Here is a 24,847-nt window from a genome sequence, read left to right on the forward strand (position 1 = left end):
CGGGGAGGACCAAGAACACTGTTGCTCACTGGAGGGCTGGGGGTTGCTGCTTCTGTGACACAGTGGCAAGTAAGGACGTATTTAGAACATCCAGGCTTTGTAGGCTTCCAGCCAGGATACAGGGAGAAGAGTTTTTTAGAATTGTGGCTTAGGATAGACCAGAACTCAACCCTCTCAGAATTGAAGCAACTGAAGCCAGTGCAGAGTCACTGTCCAAGGAGCCACAGAGCAACAAGAGGAGGCAGGACAGGGAGCTAGGACTTCTTGAAGTGAATGAAGGGAAGAAATAGTTAGGACAAGAACTGGGGACAAAGCCAGAAGGTCCAGGCTGTGGAAGCCCCTTCTGTCAGGGTGGTTAAGGTAAACACACAGTGCTGCCAAGAACTGGAGTTTAAGCAAATAAGCTTGTTTTCTCAAGGAACACTCTGCTTTTGGTAAAGGCACTGTTGTCCTGGTAGCAGGCTTAGCATTTAACAGCTGAGCCATCTCTCATCTCTGTTTTGGTAAGCTATTAAAGATAATCTCAAGTCTGTAAGTGATGAGGGTTATAGGACCTGACATAAAAGGTAAACCTATCGAGTGTTTTAAAGTAAAGAAGCATTTAGCATTTCAGTGAGTATTTGTCGAGTAATTAAGGAGAGCTCACAGCACAGAATGTGAAAGGCTGTCCAAGAGCAGGCTATATATATATATATATATATATATATATATATATATATATATATATAGGCATAAGGAAAATAAGACTTTTATTCTTCTTCCTTCCTTTCTTTTTTATATATTAGCAAAATTCCTCTCCATCAGCTATATTTTTCTTTCAGATTACATCAAACACCTTGTCAGTCTTTTCCAGGGGGAAAAAAAGTCAATGTGCCCTCGCTCAATCCAATAAAGAGGTGGCCTCTGAGTTGGGGACAAGAAATAAGAATCTGTGGACAAAAAAGGAGGTGGGCAGGAGGTTCCCTACTAATTCCCTATGTGTTGAAATCTAGGTGTTCAAAGCTAGGTATGATGCATGCCAACAAGCCCAGAACTTGAAAGGTAGAGGCAGGAGGACAAGAGTTCAAAGCCATCCTCATCTCAAAGCTACAAGTGAATCTGAGACCAGCCTGGAACACAAAGACCTCCTCTCTGGCAAAACATCTGGATTCAGTAGATGGGTGGGTGGACGTCTTGAGGCCCAAGCTTTTGATTCAGAACCCAAGCAACTTGTCATCTTTAGCCACACTTTAGGTACAATGCTACTCACGTCCACAAGGAGGCCCTGGGTGTACCTCATCCTGATGGCTGGGTCGAACCAGACCAAGACCTAAGCAATGTGGAGGTATGGTCTTTTGCTATGTATTGTAATGTCAAGTGCAGCCCCTAAGAGACTCTGCACGGGGACCCAGGTGAGCTATGTATGTGACCTTGCCCTCAAGTTATTTCTGATTGGTGAATAAAGATGCCAACAGCCAATAGCTAGGCAGAAGAGACGTAGGAGGGGTTTAAGGTTCTGGAGCTTAGGATGGGGAAACCATGAGGTGAAGAAGGTGAAGAAGGTGAAGAAGAGGAGCCACCATGGGTTAGGTGAGTCACAAAAACACTGCCCTGAGGGCTGTCTAGTTGGAGTTAAGAACAGATGAAACACAGTAAGTAATAACTTGAGGCTAATGATAGGAAAGTAGATTCTAATGGCATAGAGGGTAGATATCACCCAGCTCGTGTGCTGTTTAAGGCTTATCGGAAATAATACAAGTTTTGTGTCTTCTATCCAGGAACTGAATGATCAAAGGCAGGGTAGAAACCCCGGATCGGGATTAAAAATTTCAACAAGCAATGTCTGCTCATGCCTCTCCTTCCTTAGGGACCAGTACTCCGTCCAAAGCTTCATGTGTCTACTATCAACTGAGGACGATCTGGGACAGCGTACAAGGGCATAGGGAGTGGGGTGGATTTTGATTTCTATCAGCTGAGGAACAAATCGATCTGGCTGTAATGATTTCCTTTACCAATCAGAGCCCAGAAGGGGAATTAGACTGAAAGGTGTCTAATTCAACCATCTTGGCTTTGGTCAGAACCCTGTATCAAACGCACTGGATGGCTAGGAAATGTTAGGTGACACATCTCCATTTAATTCCAGCTCTTGGTAGATTGAGGCAAAAGGATCAGGCATTCAAGGTCAGCCATGGCTACATGATACCATTTCATAAGATTTTCCCAGAAAGCCCTGTTTGTGTCAGATGCAACACTGTATATAATAACGAAGAGAAAATATAAGTGCTTATTTACATCTGGCAAAAATGACTTTAGTATTAATGCTGGGGGGGAGAAGCACAAAACACATCAGTGTTAACTACAAAGAAATGCACATCATTAAAAACTGGTAGAGCTCATGTGGCTACTCTACCCTCTTAACACACAGACACGGACACATATTGTCTGCAGTCTGCACTGTCCTCATGCTACAGGGAGCCACAAGCAGAGTAGGACCACCATGGCCACATCGCAGCCGGGAAGGAGCTGCCTCTCCCATCCTCGCAGGACACCTGTGCCAGCCTTCTCCTGCCGCCTGAAGATAAGCTCCAGGTGTCTTGCTCTTTGCACATGTTTAAAGGTGGCATTAAAAAATGTAGAGTAGGAGATAACAGGGGGAAAGTGATAAGAGGAAATTGGATAGTGTGTCAAAGTAATGAAAGGTAAACATACTAAGCATGTCAGTGTGAATGCTAATTTTTAATTATCTCTTATTCCCTGAAATCCAAGTTTAAATGGCTGTCGTGAAGAGAATTTTCAAATATTGCTTTCTCCCTCCAGGTAGCCCACCCTGCCCCTTCTCCCTCCCTTCTCCCCTCCTTCCTTCCCTCTCTTCTTCCTTCCCTCCCTCTTTCCCTCCCTCCCCCCCCCCCGACTCTGTTCATGCACATATGTTTGTGCATGTGCATCCAGAGGCCAACCTTGGATATTATTGAGACAGAGTCTCTCATGGGTCCAGAACTAGATAATTAGAGCAGCTGGCCAGGAAACCCTAGGGATCGTCTGTTTCTGCCTCCCTATCATTGGGATACAGGCACATTCCCCTATGCCAGGAATTCTATGAAGGTGCCGGTGTTCAAACTCAGGTCCCAAGCTTGCACAGCAAGTATTTTACCATGTTAGGTATCTCTCCATTCCCCTCAATTCCTTTTAAAGCTCTAAAATAAGGCCTTTTAAGATTGGCAGGAAGCTGCATTTAACTGCAATGTGCATGTGCACCTTGTGCATGCACACACTTGAAGCATACACAGGCCTTGAAATCTCTTCCCAAATCAAGTTTTTAATACTTGGAATCAAAATTTTGGGAAATCTTTGGCTAATGTGATATTTTACTTTGGTTTTGCGACTGTGTCCAATTAGACAAGAGGAAAACAGTCAATCCAGTCAGGATTCTCCCAGAAAGCCCTGTTTGTGTCAGACGCAACACTGTATCTGAGACTCTGTAACAAACACTTAGCCCTGGGGAAGTGAGGCTGAAACCAACTGTAACTTAGTCACAGTTGTACAAGAGAGAGAAATAAAGGGTTTTAAGTGGACTCTTACATCATAAGCTCATAGCCTTTCATAGAGGATATAAAAGGCAACAGTAAAAACTCCATAGTATTCTATCAGATGGCCAGAAACAAGAATTCTGGTTAACAGTTTAGAATTAACTTTAAGACCCTCAACAGGACAATCATGACTGTTAGCAGATAAGCCACAACAGGATTGTAGGCATTTAGATGTCTATTAAAGGTCAAAGTTCACAGTGAACAACACGGCATCTGGAACATTCTTATCCAGCGCCTTGTGGGACCAGAAAGACCAGACCCAACTCCTTACTTCAGCAGCAGGCAGTCTCACATTTTGCAAGGGTTCAAGTAGGCATATAGGGGTTTCCTGACAGCCTGGAAAATGTTCAGTTAAATCTCAACAGTCTATGTCTAGAGTATATTCTCCTTTGTGTCCAAGGTACAGAGACGTGGCTACAGGACAGCAGGTAAGGCTCCTGTCATGGCTGTCCATCACCTGGCCAAGTCTGTTTGGGAAACATTTCCAGGGAGGGAGAAGGAGGAAGACAGAGACTTGGAGGAGCAGTTTCTTTGTGGCGGCATGGGCCATGGAAGATACTACACTCTCTTCTCTTTGTCTGCTTGGGATATGAACTGCCTATAAAGTAGTACCAGACGATCTAAAGTCATAATGCTTTTATGCTAACTATATTGAGAAAATGTTTATAAATCATAAACTCAGCTATTACAGAAAACCTGCCCCTGGCCAGATATGGTGGTGGATGCTTTAATCCCAGCACTTGAGAGGTAAAGCAGGTGGACCTCTGTGTTTTAGAGCTCTGTACGGTCTACATAGGGAGTTCTATGCCGGCTAGGGTCTACACCATTAAGACCCTATCTCCCTCCAAAAATGAATAAGATAAACAAAACCACCACAGTCTCTGCACTGAGGAAGGGTTCTTTACTGCTGGCCTTTAGGATCCAAAGTCAGGCAACATCAGCATTTCTGCCCTTGACGCTGGTGTGATCACACCAGCTAAACAGATTGTGTCCCCCAAGATGCTAAGCTAGCACGATCTGAGAAGAAGGTCTACCAGTGCGAGAGCTATTATGTATTCATAAAGAGATGACTCTGACCTAAAGCCCTAATGTCTGACAGGGAGAGCATTGTCTTTCCTAAAGGCCGTGTGGTGTGTAACTCTGCAAACAAGAGGAGGACATAAAGAGCCTGCTGTCAGAAAACCAGACAGCACAGAGGTGTCTTCTTACACGCATGCAGACCGTCACACGTAGATACTTACACACTCGGTGTGGACTGGATGGACAGCAAACAGCAATGCCGCCAGCAGGGAAGCCCTGGGGGCCAGGTGAACCCTCCGGCCTTTACTGCTGTACTGCAGGCCACCAAACAGTACCGAGAAGACATCTAGCATGAGGATGGAGATGCCGCCGTGCAGGAGGATGTTGACCACGTGGAAACCCACGGGGTGAAAGCCTCCAGACAGGTAGTAGTTAACCCTGCAACAAACAGGGATTGTTCACGGCAGATGCACAGAGCACGCACAACGGACATTAAAAGGTAATAACACCTGCCCAGCCAAGAAGCCTGAAGAAACTGAACACAGTGAGGCATAGAGGAGAGTGGGAGAAAGGGCCCTGACAGGGTCCAAAGTCAAAAGGACAGCTACATGATGTTTTCAAGGCCCCAAAGGGATTATTTTCCAGGAACAGGTAAAGCCACATTTCCCTCAAGGTTGTCCCTCATAACCCAGACATCACACAACGAAGTGCTTTAACTGAACAACGTGTGTCCCAGCCCTCTCCCACAGAACACCTCCCTGCTGTCACTAGATTCTTCCATTTGACTACCTCTCAACTGCTAGTGGTTCTAATTGCTTCTCTGGAAGATCTGTCTATCCAAGAGTATCTAAATGTATCCCAGAAACAGGGAATAAGCCCTGTCATGTGACCAGTAGCTCTGGTTAATGAGGGCCAGAAAAGGAGTCTTTAAACTTCATATTCATTACATTAGATTGGTAATGATAGGAGGATTCGGAGCTTAAGTTTGTCACGGAAAAAGGAAAAGAGATCAGTTTTACTGGATGACTGACTGTGTTGCTTTGGTATGGTTCACATATCCCTTGGTGCTTTGTTAACCAAACAGTAAAGAGGGGGCTCTCCGAGAACCAGAAACACAAGTGCTTTGCTGGTGTGTGAGCATCATCCCAGCCCAGGGGCCAAGCTAACCTCTGCGTAATTTCGGTTTCAGTTTATACAGCTGAAATGGAGATTCCTTAGGCACGACCTCTCAGCCTCCCTGTGGCACACTTCCTAAGACTTAAGATGAGCACAGACATCTTAGAGCGCATACGTAATCCACCTACATAAGAACTAATGCCGGAGAACCACCTCCCCCAACATATGACATCATGGGGAAACCGAGAACGATGCACCCGTTCCTACTGTCACATCTTACCTGAAAGTCAGGACAGTAAGTGGCCTGTAGGACTTGTGGCTGGTGTTACTGCTCAGTCTACTGCCCCAGAAGTCATGATGCCACAGGTCCGCAAGGGGTGTGTCTGATTGGAGGTCCTGCAGGAACACAATGGGACATTCTGGGCAAGGAGTCATGATCCTCCCCTAGTTTTACACCACAGCCTTGAAAGCTCCCCCAAAATGTCAACTCTACTCCCTTCATCCTTTCTGCTAGCCCTAGGCCCAACCCCCAACATCTCTTCTGTAGGTTATGCCCAGGCTTTATGGAAGGACAACTGTATCCTCTCATTTTCTACACAAAGTACTTTAAAATACTCATGAGCTTATCCTATCTAGCCAGTTATGGCCTCTCAATAGTTCTCTACATTCCTGTATCAAAGTTGAAGTCCTCATAATTCAGAGCCACTGCGTCCGTCTGTCTGACGCCATGCCCCTGCCCCTGAGTTCTCTGCAGAGGCTTTGCCTAGGCAAGTCTGCCCTGGATGTTCATCTTTGATCCTCTAACATCCTGAGTGGATCTCAATCCATTTTTGTGGATTCTGGGGCATCTCTTATCTGTCCCCATAGCTGGTTACTTACAGCTATGGTTTAATTATCTCTATCACTAAACACAGAACTTGGGGAGCAGAAGCAAGTTGATTTCTATGAGTTTGAGAGCAGCCTGGTCTATAGAGCAAGTTCCAGAACACCCAAGGCTACACAGACTACACAGAAAAACCATGTCTCAAAAAACTAGAAAACAAAACAAAAACCCAAAAAACAAAAAACCTCAAAACCAAAAACTAACCGAACAATAACAACAACAACAAATAAACAAACAAATCACTTGGTTATATAAGGTCACCACTTTCCTTTCATAGCCAATTAAATAAAGTAAGGTATCAAAACAATAACCAATTTAAACAAAATGGGCGAATATTATTTTTAATGTTTCTACTTTTGATCATGAGTTAAGCAAATTATGAAACTTTGGGGGAAACTTTCTATACAATTTTAAAATATAAAATTACTAAATTTTAAATGAAACCATCTTTCTGCTGAGATAATTTAAACGTATACCAAACATACCTAAATACATTTTTCCTTATATTTAAAATATAAAACTAAATGCTACAAAAGTTAAATGAGGGGACTGGGGATAGCCCAGCAGTTAAAGCAGGATCTGCTCTTTCAGAGGACCTGAGTTCCCAGCACCAATGTTGGGACAGCTCACGGCTCCTTCTAACTCTTGCCTCACATCTTCGTATTAGCTCCTGACTTTAGCAGGCGAAACTACACTATTACCAGCTTTCAAAGAATGGTCTTGACACACAGACGGATGCTTAACTGCTGAAGAAATGGCTAAGTAGGTTAAAAAGGCATGCTGCTCTCCCAGAGGATGAGTTTGGTTTCCAGCACACACCTTAGACTCACAATCACCTGCAACTGCAGCTCCAGAAGATTCAGTGGACTCTCCTACCCCTATCACGCACCTGCATACATGCACTCACCTGTACACACACACACACACACACACACACACACACACACACACACACACACACTTACTTTCAAAAATATGTTCCCAGACAAGAGGTGGATAAATGACAGTCTGGTCTCAAAGAACAAATATCTATGTTGCAGTTATAACTTGGACCTTCGCACTTGCTACATAATGAGTTACAAATATCTACGTTGCAATTACAACTTCATACTTGCTACAGAATGAGCTGCTTGCTAACTCAAGAGGAGGAACAGAAGTAAATTCGGTCACTTGAGTCTCACTGTGACTTTCGCTTGTATCAGCTTCAGCAGCCTTAAATATCTAGATCATCCATCCAAGGAGCCAGCTGGATGTTTTACAAAGATCACAGGATCCATCTGCTAACTCAGCGACAACAGTGGAAGTCCAAGCCTCTGTGTTCTGCAATGTAAGTGCCTCCTCAGTTGAGGTGGTTGGAGTAGCATCCTATCCACCCTCGGAACAGAAAATGAACACCAAAGAAGCTCTAAATATTTGATTAGGCACAGCCTACATGAAGCACAGTGTGTAAGAGAAAGACCTTTTTCCCCTCCTTGTGATTTATGGGAACATTAGATTGCAAATTCCTCCCAACGGATCATCTTAGGGAGCAAGAAATAGCAATTTGGCACAAGGAAGCACCAAGCAACATACCCAACACCCTCAGACCTAGAAACCACCTGCTTATATCATGAAGACCGCCTCAGGAGAAGAGCTGCACTCCATTCAACAGGGAAGGAGGAAAGTGAGACTGGAAAGTTAATACAAAGGGTAGGAGGCGACATTCCAGAAAATACTGCTCAAACCATACTTGGCAGAGGCATAAGATGCCTGGCCACTCCCTCTCACATGTTAGGACTACAGCAAGCATCAGAGCTCTGCACACAGCAGAGCTCATACATCCATGTACCCAGCTCAACAGAAATTTTCCAGCACAGGTTCTGAATTAACCCTTTACATAGCCAGATAGAGGTGTGAAGAAAACCACAACAAATGAACAGAACTTCAAAAGTAAAGGGGAATCCTTAATGGAAAAATAAAGGAAAATCCTTATTGTGGCTAGCAAGCCATCAACGTGGCATAGCCGTTCGGAGCTACACGCTTTTTTAAAAGAAGCATGGTTAGAAAAGTGATGCAAAGGAATCACCTATCTTAGGTGGCAGGTGAACAAAAGGGAAGGAAATCACAAGAGGAAGACATGTCTTAAAAGTGAGGATCAACAGATCCAGGCACGGTGATGGATGCCTTTAACTCCAGCACTCAAGAGGCAGAGGCAAATAGATCTTTGTGAGTTTGTGGCCAACACAGCAAGTTCCAGGTCAGCAAGAGCCATACAATGAGACCCTGGCACGGAAAAAAAAATGTAATTATAATATCATGCTGCAAACAAAACACCTACACGTCAAACACGGCCTTCTCCAACTTCGAAACGTGCCGCCTTGCCATGTGGAGCTTTTCTCTGACATTTTCTATGTAAAAAGAACTTTTCCTCATTTGGTGACATCAGTGATTTTAAAAAATATAATCTATCTATCCATCCACCCATCTATCAAATTTATAGCCTTAATTAACCTTTGTGTGTATGCTCACATACTCACAAAAAGACACACCATGGGGTGTTATGTGTAGTGTTTTCTCTTTCCACGATGAGTCCTAGGGATTGAGCTCAGGTCATTAGGCTTGGTGGCAGATGCCTTACCCTGCTGAGTCATCTTGATGGCCTTTCACTTCTTATGAGCAAGCAAAAGCACCTTCGATGGCCTGCCCCAGAGGGACAGGCAGGTGCAGTCCTTCAAGCTCTGGCCATAGGTAAAGCAATTCAACCTATATGCTGAGTGACAGCCCATCACCAAGGGTGTACCTCATGCCACTTCTGAGCACTGGTTCTGCCTGCCTCCGAGTTTCTTACTCTCCTTGTCTTGTGGCTTATTTGAATCTTTTCCTTCCCATTTTGCAATAAAGAAAAAAAAAAGATGGTTACTTTCCTGGCCTCATATAGCTGTAACTGGTGAAGCAAGATTGACTAGGAGTTTGCAAGGTCAGCAAACTTGAGTCTCCAAACATGAAATGAGCAGGAACATTGTATCCCTCGGCAGCTGAATGCTTTCTTCCAGCAGCGGTCAGCACACTGAGCTTGCTCACACAGTGAAGCACCGAGTCATAGCCAGCTGCTGCCTGCTACAGACCACACACCTTCCGATGGATGATTAGATCCATCCATCACTAGAGCAAATGCATGAGTCTCTCTCTCTCTCCTCTCATGGTTCTGGAAAGTTTCATAAAACCTGAAGCAGTCAACCTGCAACACTCTGCAACAGCCCCAGACTCGTAAGCCTTAGCAGAGGTGTGCATGAGGTCTCCTGAGCACAGGCAGGTGCTGCAGACCAGAGGCAATGCATTTAGGAGAACATACATAAAATAATGGGAAATCTATAGCCCATGAGACTTGGACTGAGAGTCAGCCCAAGCTTGACAAAGAATTAACACCCACTTGGAGGATTACTGAGACAAAGGAAACTGGGCATGCTTAAGTTCCCTAGAGGATTAAGACACAAACCTTATTGTTAACAATAGCTTCAGAGTCATCAAAGACAAAATCTCCATCATAGCTCCTTGCAAAACACAGAAGGGAAACAAATCCCACTACTAACTTAGCCCAGAAAGGGGGAAGGACGGATGGGATGATGTGATCCAAGTCAGCATCCAGTTCAGCCATCTTGAAAACTGCAGGCCGCCAGCCTCCTGCTCCAGCATTATGCTGGTTAGAAATCTGCAAGGGAAGCAACATTACGTAAATACCCTTAAGTACACTTCTGCAGTGGACGCTAGATCAGTAGGGATGCTGTGATTTTATACAACGTGCTCAAAAAGTTGTGTCTTTCAAATTTTAGTGGGCAGAAAAAGTGATCCCGGACTCAAGCAGACTTCCAGACCTTACCGTTACCAACAGAATCTAAAGCGCTTGGGTTTCTGGCTTTTCCTTTTGGGAATTCTAACTTAACAGAATCACGTATTCGCCAAACCCATAAGGCAAGTTGTTTTTAATTCTGAGAGCCAGTTTACAAAGCTTTTGAAACAAATCAGCTTCACTGATCCAGAAAAATCAGTAACTGTTCATTGTTGGCACACTGCAACGTGGGGAGCGAGAGTGTACCGCATGAAACATGACTCTGACAGACCTAACAGTCTGCGTGCAGGACTCAAGTGCACAGGCCGGCTAGCTGAAAATCTTAAGAGAGGGGACTCGTAGGGCTAGAGCGGGTGACAATGATTGATTGAGCTGGTGTTTTACACAGAGAAAGAGGAGCTGATTTCTTTGGAAGGTCCAAAAAGAAATGAGCTGTCCCAAAAGCAGGAACGGGAAATTCTGTACAAAGAGTCAAGGTAGGAATAGATACTTCTTTAGAACCTTGAAATGGACAAAGTAGCCATTTATAGCTATGTGGCTTTGTAAGAGTCTCTATCTCTCTATTGCCCGTGGAACAAAGCAAAATGTTAAGACCTTTCTGGCTGTGAGAGTTGCATAACATCCCAGGCCAATTCCAAGACTCAAACACGAAATTATCTGCAAATCAGTTATCTGTCCCTATTCCCGCCACACCCTCCATGTGTGCTTTCTTCTGGTCAGGTTGCTTGGAGAGTTACGCTCTTTGCAACTACTTCCTCATTATTAAGTGGTTAAGGAGACTGCCTACCTTAGAGTTTTCACTGGATTTAGGGGTGAGGAGGTGTTCTTTGGCTTACAGGTCCCTCACTAAAGGAAGTTGTGGAAGGAACTCAAAGCAGGAACCTAGCTGCTGAGGAATGCTACTTACGGGTTTATTCAGCCTGCTTTCTTACAGGGCCCAGGTTCATCTGCCCAGTGGTGGTACTACCCAGTGGGCTGGGCCCTCCCATATCAATCATTAATCAAGAAAATGTCCCCACAGATTGCCTATAGGGCAATGTGATGGAGACATTATCTGAACTGAGTCCCTGGGGTTTAATGGATGTTTGGAGAAGGCTGGCCATCACTATACTTTCCATGAGTTGAACAGTCTTTGGAAGATCTCCTTTAGTACTGGTTTTTGGTGGAAAAACTCTGGTCCTCCCTATTGAGGAGACAGAGTCCATTCACGCTGATGGGAGGAAAAAAATCCCAGCCTCTTGACTGGGATGCAGCTTGGGTATATTTACTTCTAGATCTTCAAGTTAATACATAGATCAACAAGAAGTCAACCAAACAGGAATCTCAGGTCACAGACATTTTTACCATCTTTTGCCTGAATAAAGGTAGACGCAGGGTGATGGGCACACCTTTCAATGGCAGTGCTGATTCTTTCCAGAAGCAGAGTCCATTAACAAGCCAGACACAAAAGCCTGCAATTCTTCCTCTAGTTGTCCCCTGAGCATCACTGCCTGATGTAAGGCTTGCTAAGAGCAAGCGCTGGGGGAATAGTCTACCTACTTTCTGTAGCTTTCTTCTTTCCACTGAAAAATGTAAGCCACTGTTTAAAACCTAACTGTAGTCAGGTCACCACAAACACCTTGATTGCTACTTTACATTCTAGCCAAAGAAATTACTCCTGCTACTTCAACATTTAAAAAAGAAAACACCATGACTTTAAAAAGTGAAGGATTAAATGTGCTCTTCGATTTAGAAAATTAATGTTCAGGAAAACAAACAGTTTATACCAATTTTGAGTGTATAACAGACTCTGTGGGATCTACAAAAGGTCATATAACTGGTCCTGATATTCTCGGGCTGAGCCCTGAACATTTGAATATGAAATCAGTTTGTTATGAAGTTCGAATGGCTGTATGATTACTGATTGATGAAATAATCTGTGTTCCTAAATTAGCCACTGTCCTTCCCTGACTATTCAGATTCACAGCCCAAGCCAATTATTTTGGTAGTTAAGCAACAACCCACATATGTGTAGGATGGACTGTGGATTCCCAACATCTGTGGTGCCCTGGTGGACCAGGCTCTCATTTTTGGGATGTCAACTGAATGGATGAGTTGATGTGAAATTGATCTCTTCCTCTGGGTGGGGACCAAAGCCATAGGACCTACAGTGCAGGCATTCTATCCTTTACCCTAATCTCCAGTCCTCACTGGCTCCTGCCATCTTATGAAAGCATCTCTGCTCTCTCAGGGGACTTCCCCCTAGTCCAATGCCTTTGCTGCTTTGCTGTAGTGAAAATATTCAAATGTTCCCCTTTGCTTAATAGACCAGTCTTTACATACATAGCCGAACAGTCCACAATATGCCTTTTATCAGAAAATTCAAAAAAAGTTACAATACGTTAGAAATCCCCGTGAAGTTCTCAGAATCCTCTCCAGCTGTCCATAGCAAAGATTTGAACAGGTAGTTACATTTCCCTGAGCTACATTGTTTCCCTAAGGAACACAGTTTCTTTATCAGCAAAATAAGGTGCCCCTGTGTTCTTTAGGTTTCAGGAAGGACTGAATGAGGCAATATAAGCAGTTGTTAAGTCTCCACTGTTTTGACTAGTTCATAGTTCCTGATCACTTCCTTAACGCTCATGGTGCCATCTTAACATCCAGCAAAGCCCACCAGGCAACAGGATGCACCCAAGAAAGGAGAACCCTTCTTTTGGGCATATCTACAGCATATGACTTCCTAGGTGAGGAGTCTTTGCATCCTATACAAACTTCACACCACACAACTTGATCCCAACTCTCCGTCCCCTATAGGAAATGACCCTTGTTCCACAATAAGGCTTAGTGCACGGGTAAATGAAACCATGCCCCACGAGGTGGCAGAGGCCTTCATATCCCTGTCAGAGTATAGGAAAGAACACTTTCTGTTTCTGACTAAGCCACACATCTTAATGGTCTTCTCCAGGTTATATCCTGCTTGGGAGCCCTGGCTCCTCAGCCACAGCTTGGATAGTAGCTCCTATAGGGATGTGCCAAACAGTATGCTCACTGTGGCTTCAGTTCCAGCAATGACCCATCTACACAGAACCATCTATGAGTAGTCTGAAGAGACAGAGTAACAAAGCTAGTGTTCCGGTGTGGCTCCTGAACTCTCTGAACTGGCTCCTTAGAGAGGTTCAATGTGGAACAAACCAGCAGTCTCCATCCCCAATACTCAAACTCTTAATATTAAGCCTCAGTTTTCAGGGGGTTAAAATATATTCATCTGTCAATCAAAAGGTCAGAAAGACCTAAAACAATTTCTCCTCAAAGGCTTAATGGCACCGAACTGTGAACCATGAGCTTCTGATAACAATGGACACAGCAGCCCAGGCTGCAATGAAGCAGTGACCCAATCCAGATGATTCACCCTGGGAGAACAGCAGCAGCCACCTAACTGGAGACTCTTCCACAGGCACGGAGAGGCTCTTGTCCTCTACATTAATGTCCAATGCATCCAGGGACAGCTGTCCTCCAGGATAGAGCATGACCTTGCCTCTAGAAATCAGGTTAGATAATGTGGTAGTTTCTGACCTACGGTATTCTGGCATGATGCAGGGAGAGCTAACACACATTGTGCCAGAAGCAAAGAAGCCAGCCATCCTCTGTAGAACTGGGCCAAAAGCAGAGGTAAGATGAGTCCCATTACGACCCATCTTCCTAATTCAAGAATGTCCGAGTGGCTGCCAATGGAAGGTTTCACACTCAGAATTCCTGCCTCAGAAAGTTTACACTTTGCTAGCTTGTAGCCAGTTTCCCATCTAGGTGGGCCAGCATGCCTCTCTTTACCCCAGTTCCGGCTATGGTGCACAGCTTTGAGGGGATGCAGGTACAGGGGCAAAATCCTGGGCTCCAATATAGTTTTCCCCATCCATTTGTTCCTGGGGAGAGAGCAAAGTGTGGATGAGTCAGTGGCTAGATCTTTCCTCTAACTCCTCCTTTCTTTTGTGTGTAGTTATAAAAAGAAAGAAAACACAAACAGCCCACAGTCACAACATCAACAACCCAGACTCCCCATGGAGTTCGCAGGAGGTGAGGCGGTTGCTACACCACCTGCTCCGCTCCCCAACTCCTGGCAGCCGCTCTGTGGCTCCAGGCTCCCAGGCCAGTGGTACCAGCTTTGCTCTACAGCTGAGCATAGAGTAACTGGCACTCCTGGCGCTGCTGGGTGGCTCGCCGCGTAACCCTGGGCCGGCGGCCAAGCTACCCGGCTGTGTCCAGCCGTCGCCTGTGCCTTGGCCAGCTGGCGACCAGGCGCGGGGACCCCGCGGCCAGGTGGCCGCTGCACCCCGGTGCACTCTCGGGCTACGAAGCTGTTGCACGGCTGGGTCGGACAGTAGCAGACAGGGGCTGGTGCGGCGACCTCAGCCGTAGCAGGGCAGTGCAGGAGCTTGAGCCCAGGGCGCGCACCCTTACCGCGCGCTCTTTGTCCCGGGTGCGGCTTCCACCTAGGCGCATACCGCCCGGGGCGGCATCCGCGGGAGGCAGCTCCGGTCTCCGAGCTAACTCTAGCGGAGGTGCAGGGCTCGGGCGCCGCCCCCGGGCCCCCGCGCAGGGCTGGCGGCTCAGTTGAGAGCCCGGGAGCCCGCGCTCGCTCCGCGCCCAACTCTGAGCGCCCCGCAGCCGCGCTCGGCCATCGGCGGGCCGCCCCGCGCGTTACCTGCAAGGAGCACGAGCTGCGATCTCATCTCCCTCCCGCGTGCTTAAACTCCAGCAGCTCCCCTGCCCGCCGCCACCAGGGGAGGGGCCGCCCTCCCCCCTCCCACCCCGCCGCGTCCCGCCCCCCGCCGCGCCGCTTCCCACTCGCGGCTGCCCGCTCCCGCCTAGTCCCGCCCCTCACCGCGCGACCATCGGTTGCCCTTTCCATCACTCACGCGATCCTCTTCCTCTCATTGGTACATGTCGGGGTGACGTCGGAACAAGGCGCTCGCGGCGGAGGAAGCGCAGGGGCAGACCGGCTCGGTTGGGGAGGAGAAAGCGCAGCTGGGACGCGAAGCAGCTGCGGTTCCCAGGCCTGGCCCCTGGCTCCCCGGGGATCCGCGTGTACTTAGCCTATTCCTGGCGGGTCTTGCGCGCTCTGCCGAGGGCTGTGAAACCCTGCAGCAAACCTCAACTCCACGCTTCTTTCTGTCTAGAGTTGTTGAAGAAATGTCCCCACTTTCTCCCTTTGAAACGGGAAGTGAGTTTCCCTCCCAAGGCCCTGCAGACTCAGCACTGAGCCTCCTCTTTGGAGCAGAGTCATGCAGTCACGACCACTAGATGCTACACTCCTTCCTGATAGCCAGGCCACCCACTCAGTTTCCACTCTCAGTACTTATTTTTGCTGCCACCTTCAAGACAAAACCTTGTGTTTTCCACTGCCAAACTTACAGACCTCCAGCTCAATGACCTCTGACGCTCTCCTTCAGACCCTCCTTAAAGCCTCAGACTCTGACTGTCTCCCTCTTTGGAGTGGAGTGCGTATCCTCAGCACCAAGTCACTTCGAAGCTTTCCTCTGCTGTGTCACCCTGACTTTCGCTGCCCTTCATCCCTGAAGCAGAGTGTTGTCTCCCCTCCACCACCCCCAACCCCAGCTGCCACCAACTTCATTCACTTGGCTTTCATTCAAGGAAACTGCATTTGCCAGTCACCTCTGGTGTCTTCTGCACTTACTAAGACCAAGGACATTTTGCTTCCCAATGCTACCTCATCTCAAGATTTCTTCTTCTTCCTTAAAATGCCCTCTTTTTGAGACCTTATTGCCTTTCCACTCCTGTTTTTTTTTTTTTTTTTTTTTTTTTTTCCCTCAGTCTGCTTGACTGGCTTGCCTGCCCTGGATGATCTCTAAGAGTTTTAAGGGTCTCATCCTTTTGTCTTACTCCACAAATTTCCCCGTATGATTTAGTCTGCTGCCAACACTCCAGTCAATACATTTCAGATTTACTCTCCCTTTCCTATTTATCTAGTTCCCTATTGAGCGTCTCCCCTTGTGTATGCCACCAAATCTCAAACGGTAAGACACCCATCATGCTTTCTCTGCTTCCCTTCCGGTGGTCTGTGATACCCAAAGTATCACAAACCAAAGTCAGCCTCAGTCCTGGCATCTAATGAATTGCCACGGCCCTGATTTCTAAGTGCCTCTATCTTCATTCACCTCCTCCAACTGACTGATTGCTAGGAATCTCAGTTTTTTAAAAATGTGTAACTTAGTAACCGTTTTGTGTGACTTGCAATAATGTAATGCATGTAGGATAGAAATTGGCCACCAGGCAGCTCTGATAGGAGCCAGGCCACAGAAACAAGCTCCTGGCAGGGCACCTGGCAGCCCAAATACAAGTCAAGTCCAGGATAGGTCTTACTATGCTAATGAAATACTCCCAAGGTGTTCACCCCTTATGGTGGTCAACTAGCAACAAGCTGTGAACCTTGAAACTACCACACAGTGATATAATACATAAATTTAAAGATTGGGAGTAGTCTCTAGGGTCAAACTGGCATGCTCCAGAGACAAAGCTTCTCTAGCCTCTGCATGGATACTTATCAGCCAGAATACTTGAGACAGTGTATGGCTCTGGCCTCAGTGACCACTGAACTTCTGGCACTGCCTGTCACTGGGCCCACACAGGCCTACCTCTGTCCTGGCTTATGCTCACAAGGACCTCCTAGGACCTCCTTCAATGCCATCCCCAGCCTGTCACGGCTGATGGATGAAGATCAAGCCTAGGAGAAGATTTCCCAGTGGAGCCCTCCCTATACAGCAGTGTTTCTGCCCAAACAACTGTTCCCTGCTCCATGATATGTCTAACTTTTATATTATCATGGTATTATAAAGAATGTTTGTGTGAATAAGCCAAGCATATCTGAAAGACTAATCTTGTGTAGACATCCTAACTGCCAAGGGCCTTTCAGCCCATGGGCCATGCCCTCCACACTGCTACATGTCCAAAGTTAAGTAAAATAATAGGTTTGAAAATCTAGTACTTAAAATACTCTAAGACCTTATAAATCATCAAGTTTTGCACTTTGGACTGAAGTTCATTTGTTTATAGCTTGGGAGTGATCATCAATTTTGGGATTTAGGACATTTTGGACTGATGCTGATTTGGTTATAGCTTGGGGAGTGACATTTTGAACTGAAGCTGATTTGGTTATAGTTTAGGAAGTGGTTATAATGTTTGGGCTCTGAAGTATTTACATTTTAGGTGGATTCCAGTTAGTGTCACTAAGGGATTTTAAGGTCTTGATGACTCTTGATGAGATTCCCTTGAACTAAAGGAGAAGATAAGGAAATGAGAGACTCTTCAACTAAAAAACAAAAACAAAACAAATGGGTCGTTTCTAATTGTGTAGGTGCAGGTGCTGACTGACAGGCTACATATCTCTGTAGCACATCTGAAGAGGGAGTTGGATCCCCTGGAGCTAGAGTTGCTGATATTTGCATCCACTGCAAATGCAGTACAGGCTCTTAGCCACCTCTCCAGCCTCATGGGTTCCCTTCTTGCTTTTCACCCTAGCTCACTACACAAAAGGTCTACTTAAGAGTGTATAGTGGTTAGCAGCACCCAACCCTGAAGTCCATCTAGCTAAGATCAAAGTGTGGCAATAGACCTCCACACCTGTTCGCAAAAATTTACACTCCAGACAGGGAGACAAAACACAACAAACTTGTATCTCATAAGGCTAAACAATTAAGTGGTGAGTGCCACCAACAGTGCTAGAGGGGAAATGCAGAGGACAGAGGGGTCATGGTCTAAAAGTGTCACAAAATGAAGCAGTCTCAGAAGTAATATTAGAGAAAGCTAAATATTGTTATGAGCCATGTACTCTGGGACTCTGTCCAGCAAAACCTACTCTTTCCTTCACGCCATAGATGTGTAGCCTGCTCCACACAGTCATCATTCATGGACTCAGGTCCTTCTCCCCATGCTGTGGCTCCAATCTTTGCCTTTGAGCTGTGGCTTTCCAGTTTCTTCACACTCTTCAGTGAAGATGAAAAAAGACTGGAATTGACAGACATTCCCATTCCATTAGAGAAAAGTGGGCAGGAGGATGCAGTGTAGTCCTGTGAGCAGAAACAAATGAAGTCAGAGCTAAGTGATCTAATTGGAGAGACTGGTAGGGGCAACATTGTAGCCAAAGATAAACATACAAAAAAAAAAAAAAAAAAAAGACCTGGCTTGGACTTTTGGAAAGCTCTCAGCACGCTTGGAGAAAGTGGGACATCTTACACACCTACAGAAAATGGGCTGGAAAGGTTGGAGGCTTCTAAACTGAAGCATCAGGAACGCTATAAGAAATTAGGCATGATAGCCCATAGATAGTCCCTGAAGTTTTCCATGCAGAAAGAATTGATCAAGCCATATTTGAAGAAATTACAGAGATTAACCATCAAGACCCAACAGAGTGAGAGCAAATAAAGAGGAGGCAGTAGATTTGTTTGTTCTTAAACGGGCAGAATATTTGCTGGAAAATATAGAAACACTTTGTTCCAGAGACCAGGGAGGTGCCTAAAAGACTAGAAGAGGCAATCTCCTTTTAGCAACTCACTCCCAATAGTAATTAATCTATTCCTGCAAGAATTAGTCCAATCCCTTAGTGAATCTTTCATCTCTTAAAACCCTAGCTGCCCAACACCACCACCACAGTGTAATCAAATTTCAAACTGTCTCAAATCAAATCACATTAAAGCTCTAACACCCTCCATTTCCTCCCAGTGCATTTTTACTTGTTCTTCAGCTAACTGAAATAGCTTTACTTCTGTTTAGATGAAGAAGAAACTTTGATTAAGATAAATGTGAAAGAAAATCTTATTTGTGCCAGGCAAGGAACACTGTACGTTTCAGAGTACCTCTGACATACATTTTATCTTCGCTCCCCTCCTCTGGCCCTATTTTTACTGTCAGCTATCTGAGCAGAATCATAGAAGGCGAGTAGCCAGGGTGGCCCAGCCATGAGGATGAACACTGTCTTAGCTTGGGCTCATGAATCCTTTTGTTCATGGTCTAGATGAGCAGGGTGGCACCAGGGCCCAGCCATCCATATACGAGTAAATATACACAGGTGAGGCAGAAGATTCTAAGAACCAGTGATTACAATATAATGAAAAGCCAGTCATTAGATGGCCTAGTCAACTTCATGTCCCTTTGACTAGATTTGGAATCACCTTTGAGAACCACTTCTAGGCCTATCTTTGAAGGTGTTTGCAGCTGTAACTGAAGAGATCCACCCTGAGTGCACATCATCCTGGGTATTAGGATCTCAAACGGAATAAAGAAGAGAGAAAGCCAGATGAGTACAGGATTCTCCTTTCTCCGTTTTTCAGTCTGCTGAGACACAAGCCAGCCATAGCTATGGCTTCCCCACCATGTTAAAATATGCCCTCAGGTGGTGAGCTGACTGTTCTCCTGTATGAGTCACTTCTCTGTTACTGTGATAAAAATACCATAGCCAAGGCAGCTTACAGAAGGAAGAGTTCACTTTGCCTATGGTTCCAGAGGGATAGGAGCTCAACATGGCAGGTAGATGTGGCAGCGGGAAAAGAGAAAGAGGACTCACATCTTCAAATGCAAGCATGAAACAGAGAGAGCGAACTGGAAGTAGAATGAGGTTCTATAACCTCAGAGCCTTTCTGCCTCCTGTTTTCAGCCTTGAGGTCATGTTGGCTTCTTGGTGGTTTGAATAAGAATGGACCACACAGCCTCATGTATTTGAATGCTTCTTCATCAGGGAGTGACACTATTTTAGAAGGATTAGGACATTTAGCTTTTTTGGAGGAAGTATGTTTGTGGAGGTGGGCTTTGAAAGCCTACATCAAACCTAGTTTTCTCTCTTTCTCTCTCATTCTCCCTCTTTCCCTCTTTCTCTCTCATTCTCTGTCCCTCCCTCCCTCCCTCCCTCCCTCCCTCCCTCCCTCCCTCCCTCCCTCCCTCCCTCTCACATCAGGATGTAAAACTCTCAGCTATTTTTCAAACACCATATCTGCTCCCAGCATGAGGATAATGGACTAAACCTCTGAAACTGTAAGCATGACCCCAATTAAATGCTTTCTTTTATAAGAGTTGCTTTAATCATAGTGTCTCTTCACAGCAATAAAACAGTGACTAAGACAGACTGCAAACTCTAAACCAAAGAAACCTTTTCTCCCTTCAGTTCTTTTGCTCAGTATTTTGTCACAGCAACAGAGAAACAAACTAGAATGCTGGAAAACATGTATCTGCCATTTTCACTGGAAAGAATGCCCATGAGTTAGAGGGCTTAATAAAGAAACTGAGTCATAAGTTAAAAAATCCACCGAGAAAGGAAGCAGTAGAGCTGCGTGATGGGATACAAGCTCTCTGAAGCTGTTCGCTTAGGTCCACCTGTCTTCACATATACTCCACACAACCCAGTTAAGAAGTCCTCAAAACAGTGTAGTGAGCTAGCTACCACTGTGAGTCCTCTCACAGACCAGAGGACTGAGGCTGATGTCCTTAAGTCACTTGATACCTGTGGGATCAAGATGAGGCTGGGGAATAGGGAGGAGACACAAGACCCCTGGGACTTTCTACTCAACCACTATACTCAAAAGACCAGGCTTCAGTGAGAGCATGAGATCATGTTTCAAAAACTAAGGTGGAGAGAGACACCCAACCTTGGCCTCTGGCTCACACACACACACACACACACACACACACACACACACACACTCATTTAAAGTAATAAGAAGATAGGGTGAACACAGTGCATCTGGTTCTAAGCCTTTGCACACAATCAGAGCACAGTAGCTCTATAGAGGAATTTTAATCTGGCAACATGGCTGATTTGACAAGGGATGACATCCAAAGACCTTCTAGGTCTCTATGATCCTGCCAGAATGCAGATACGTCCTGGATTACAGTATGATCTGGCTGGAATACAGACACACCTTAGTACACACCTTTAATCCCTAACAATGGAGTTAAGGTTAGTTTGTAGAAGGAAGTAGCCATATTCTAACTGCTCACAGCACTAGAAATAGAAACTACTTAAGAGGAGAGAGAGAGAGAGAGAGAGAGAGAGAGAGAGAGAGAGAGGGAGGGAGGGAGGGAGGGAGGGAGAGAGAGAGAGAGAGAGAGAGAGAGAGAGAGAGAGAGAGAGAGAAATTTTCACTGGGACAGTTCTAAAGAGACAGGTTGTTAAAGAGACAGTTTTAAAGACATGGGTAAAGACAGGATGAGACAGAACGAAAAGGAGACAGAAGATTAGAACACATTGCCAAAGTTATTATGAGGCCAGGCAGCACAATTTAGGAAGAAGCCAAGAGAAGACAGATTGAATCAGTCAGCTTGGAAGATTGGAGTGTACAGAGACAGGAAGCTTCTAGGCCTACGTCTAGGGATAGTTAAAAAAAAAAAAAAAAGAAGCTTGGGTATGGCTCTCATCTCATCCGTCCATGTGAGGGAAATAAAGTAATATCAACGTAGCTCTTCTAAGAGGTGGATGCAAATAGTAGATGTATATTGTGCAGCAACTTCTGGAGGAAAGAAACCAATAATCTTTTCTCAAATTTTTTTTAAAGATGTATGTATTTATTATATATAAGTACACTGTAGCTGTCTTCAGACACACCAGAAGAGGGCATGTGATCCCATTACAGATGGTTGTGAGCCACCATGTTGTTATTGGGATTTGAACTCAGGATCTCTAGGAGGGCAGTCAGTGCTCTTAACCACTGAGCCATCTCTCTAGCCCAAAACCAATAATCTTTATCACCTTAGAAATCAATGTGTTTGGATTGGGGAGGGCTCCTTGGAGGAGGTGATTCCTCAATTAGATTGTTCCAGACACTAAAAGTCAGATGAAAGAAAGTGGGCTTGGGATGTGGCGCTTGGGAGGCGGTGATAGAGTCCAGGGGAGAGAATAGAAGGGGGAGAGTGTGTGGAGCAGGCTTCACAAGAGGTGAGAATTGCAGACGGGTGTGCTTGGGCTGAGCAGTGCCTAGAGGTGTTTATTCCATTGTAGAATAATGCGTCAGACCCTAGATGGATGTTTTGCCTGTTGTTGTTGTTGTTGTTGTTGTTGTTGCTGCCATGAACGTCAGTGTGCAGCTTTCTTGGTCCATGTCATTTATGACCACACTTCTACAGTAGAACGCCTCCATTTCTTACACAGTACAGCCAGCTGTCCACCTCTCTGTGGTCCAAGCCATACCCCTAACAATGCCCATGACAACTTAATGTTGAGATTTTAAGGTAAGTGGGACAGAAGACCCCCTGACAAGTGGACAGGGAAAGGACTTCTCAGCAGGTAAGGTCTTCTCATAGCCTGGTAATCATAATCATGGAATTGATTCCTGGGACATCGCAGCTTGGAACTCACTGGTACTCAGACATTTTGTATACTAACTCTTCCTTCGCCTCATTTGAACAACAGCATATTTTATTATGCCGACCTCTGCACATACTTCAGTGAACTGTAATATATATGTACAGCCATCTTTTCCTTTGAATAAACTGCGATTTAAACTCCATTCGTGACAAACTGTATCTTTTCTCTATATAAAGTAGGTGTATTGTTTAATGACGCACCTTTATTTTAAAATTTTAAACCTAAAATTCTTGTTTTCACATTAAAAAATAGCTATGCTCTTGCCAATTTGAAGTGGAATTTACTTACATGGAAGACTATTTATGTTCAGACCCTTTTATTCTTTTTACAAAAATGTACTGAAAGCTAGATATTTGCGAGTCCCTCTGCTGGATGCTTGGGTTTCAGAGCTGAAAGAGTTCATACCCTCAGGGAAGTAACAGGTTTTCAAATGATTAAAGAATAGAAGACAAAGAATAGAGAAGGAGGAAGAAACCTGGGGACACAGGCAACTTGTCAGTTTGGCAGTTTGAAGATTCCCAAGAGACATGCAGGAGACAAACCAGGAGTGAGGTGACTCTGGTCCAGGGATCTTACGAGAGAAATATGAACTGCTGTTACAGATCTGAGAACAGACAAAAGAAGCTGCAGCTATGTGAGCTTACCTCTGGGAGGGCCTCTAAATAGGATATTTAATCCAGAACCCCAAGGGAATGCACTTGGTCACTCCCAAGACGATCCCAGGCCCAGTGACCTGCTAGAAGTGCCCACTAACTTGAGCATAGCTCCTATTCCTGGATGCAGTTGATCAGAGCTGAAGATTCAAATTAAAATCCATAGAGAACATGATGCACAGGGTAGGGGATGGGACAGATATTTCAGCTGCCGCCATCTTGTCTGCTTGTGTAGAGAACACTTGATTCTCCCAGCAAGAGCCATAAAATATATTTTCAGCTTAGGGACCTCCCCAAGCCTGGGATCCAAGGATGGTATAAAGAATTAGTCACACAGACAAGCCTGACAGCTCAAGCTACCCACCAGAGGCCAAGCTGATAAAAGACGAGGCCTCTACAATCAATTACACTGTTAGCATGATCTAGTCTGACCCAACTAAACAAATACATGCTTATCAGACAGCATATTCCAGAGGTTTAGAGGTTATCTTCTAGGAATAGAGAAAGAACCAAACCTCTCTTTGAAGTGTGCAAGGTTAATCTTTTACCATCAGTGAAGGCAACATTTTTTTAGATTACTTTAGAAAAGATTCTACAATAGAACGTTCTTGCACAGAACTGTCTTCTAAGGCTTACAGTCTAAGCTACACTGTTGCCATCTTCAGGAGTCCAGCGGGGCTTCCTTACCAAAGATCATAACTAGGTTTGTTGACACCATCCTGGAAGGAGCAAGCATAGAAGGATCATGGATTCCTTTGCCTGAGTATCCAGCTGTATGCAATTCTATCTTAATTGCATGTGGTCTTGGTGGAGGGGGTCTCTGTGAGGGGAAGAGGTGCTAAAAGGTACAAGTGAGGAAGAATGAAGGGAGGGACTTCCATCTACACAGCCATCATCTCAGCTGAATTCACACCTTCCAGTGTGGCTGCTTTAAGGTTACCTTTGCTCTGCCTTGAATCCCTCATCCATTACTCAGTAAGTAAACCTAATCATTAGTTCTCCTGGGTGAACTCTGGTGGAATAGTGCCTTGGTTTGAAGTTGGTAGGTAACCTGGGAGGAAAGAGGTAGGAGGAATTCCTACCAAGGGTAGGCATTGTTTACATTGTTTCTTTAAATAGAGGAATTTTAGCAACAAAGATAACAATTCACTGAAAACTGGGCCTAAGACAACTTAGGACCGTGGAATTTGAGAGCAGGGGCTTTCAAGGAGGAGAGTATAGAATGGTAAACTAGTCAATAAAGATAGATATTTGCTCATGAATATATTATTTCTGACTTAACACAGTTTAATAGGCTTGTTAGGATCAAAAAGGTGGAGGAGGAGGAGGAGGAGGAGGAGGAGGAGGAGGAGGAGGAGGAGCAGGAGGAGGAGGAGGAGGAGGAGGAGGAGACAACAGAGTTTGAGGACTACAAAATGTCATAGTCCATGCTTACCTCTA

The 24,847-nt window shown here is 45.3% G+C and overlaps 1 protein-coding gene across 7 annotated transcripts in view; it reads right to left on the reverse strand.

Moving 5' to 3' along the window:
- Positions 1-15,234, reverse strand: part of Tmtc4 (transmembrane O-mannosyltransferase targeting cadherins 4) — a 56,432-nt gene extending 41,198 nt beyond the window's left edge. Inside the window, exons 1-4 of one of the 7 annotated variants that reach the window (XM_039093207.2) lie at positions 15,090-15,234; positions 10,061-10,273; positions 5,983-6,098; positions 4,808-5,024 (exon numbers count right to left, since the gene is read on the reverse strand). In XM_039093207.2, the coding sequence (XP_038949135.1) occupies positions 4,808-5,024; positions 5,983-6,098; positions 10,061-10,219 (492 nt within the window). In that variant the 5' untranslated portion in view covers positions 10,220-10,273; positions 15,090-15,234. Of the gene's footprint in view, positions 1-4,807; positions 5,025-5,982; positions 6,099-10,060; positions 10,280-14,218; positions 14,576-14,845 lie in introns of those variants that run through there. The other 6 variants (XM_006252523.5, XM_006252524.5, XM_063274179.1 and 3 more) reach the window with 6 other exon arrangements.
- Positions 15,235-24,847: the final 9,613 nt, after the last annotated feature.

This window comes from Rattus norvegicus, chromosome 15 (genome assembly GCF_036323735.1).
Source record: "Rattus norvegicus strain BN/NHsdMcwi chromosome 15, GRCr8, whole genome shotgun sequence".
NCBI classification, from domain to species: Eukaryota; Metazoa; Chordata; class Mammalia; order Rodentia; family Muridae; genus Rattus; species Rattus norvegicus.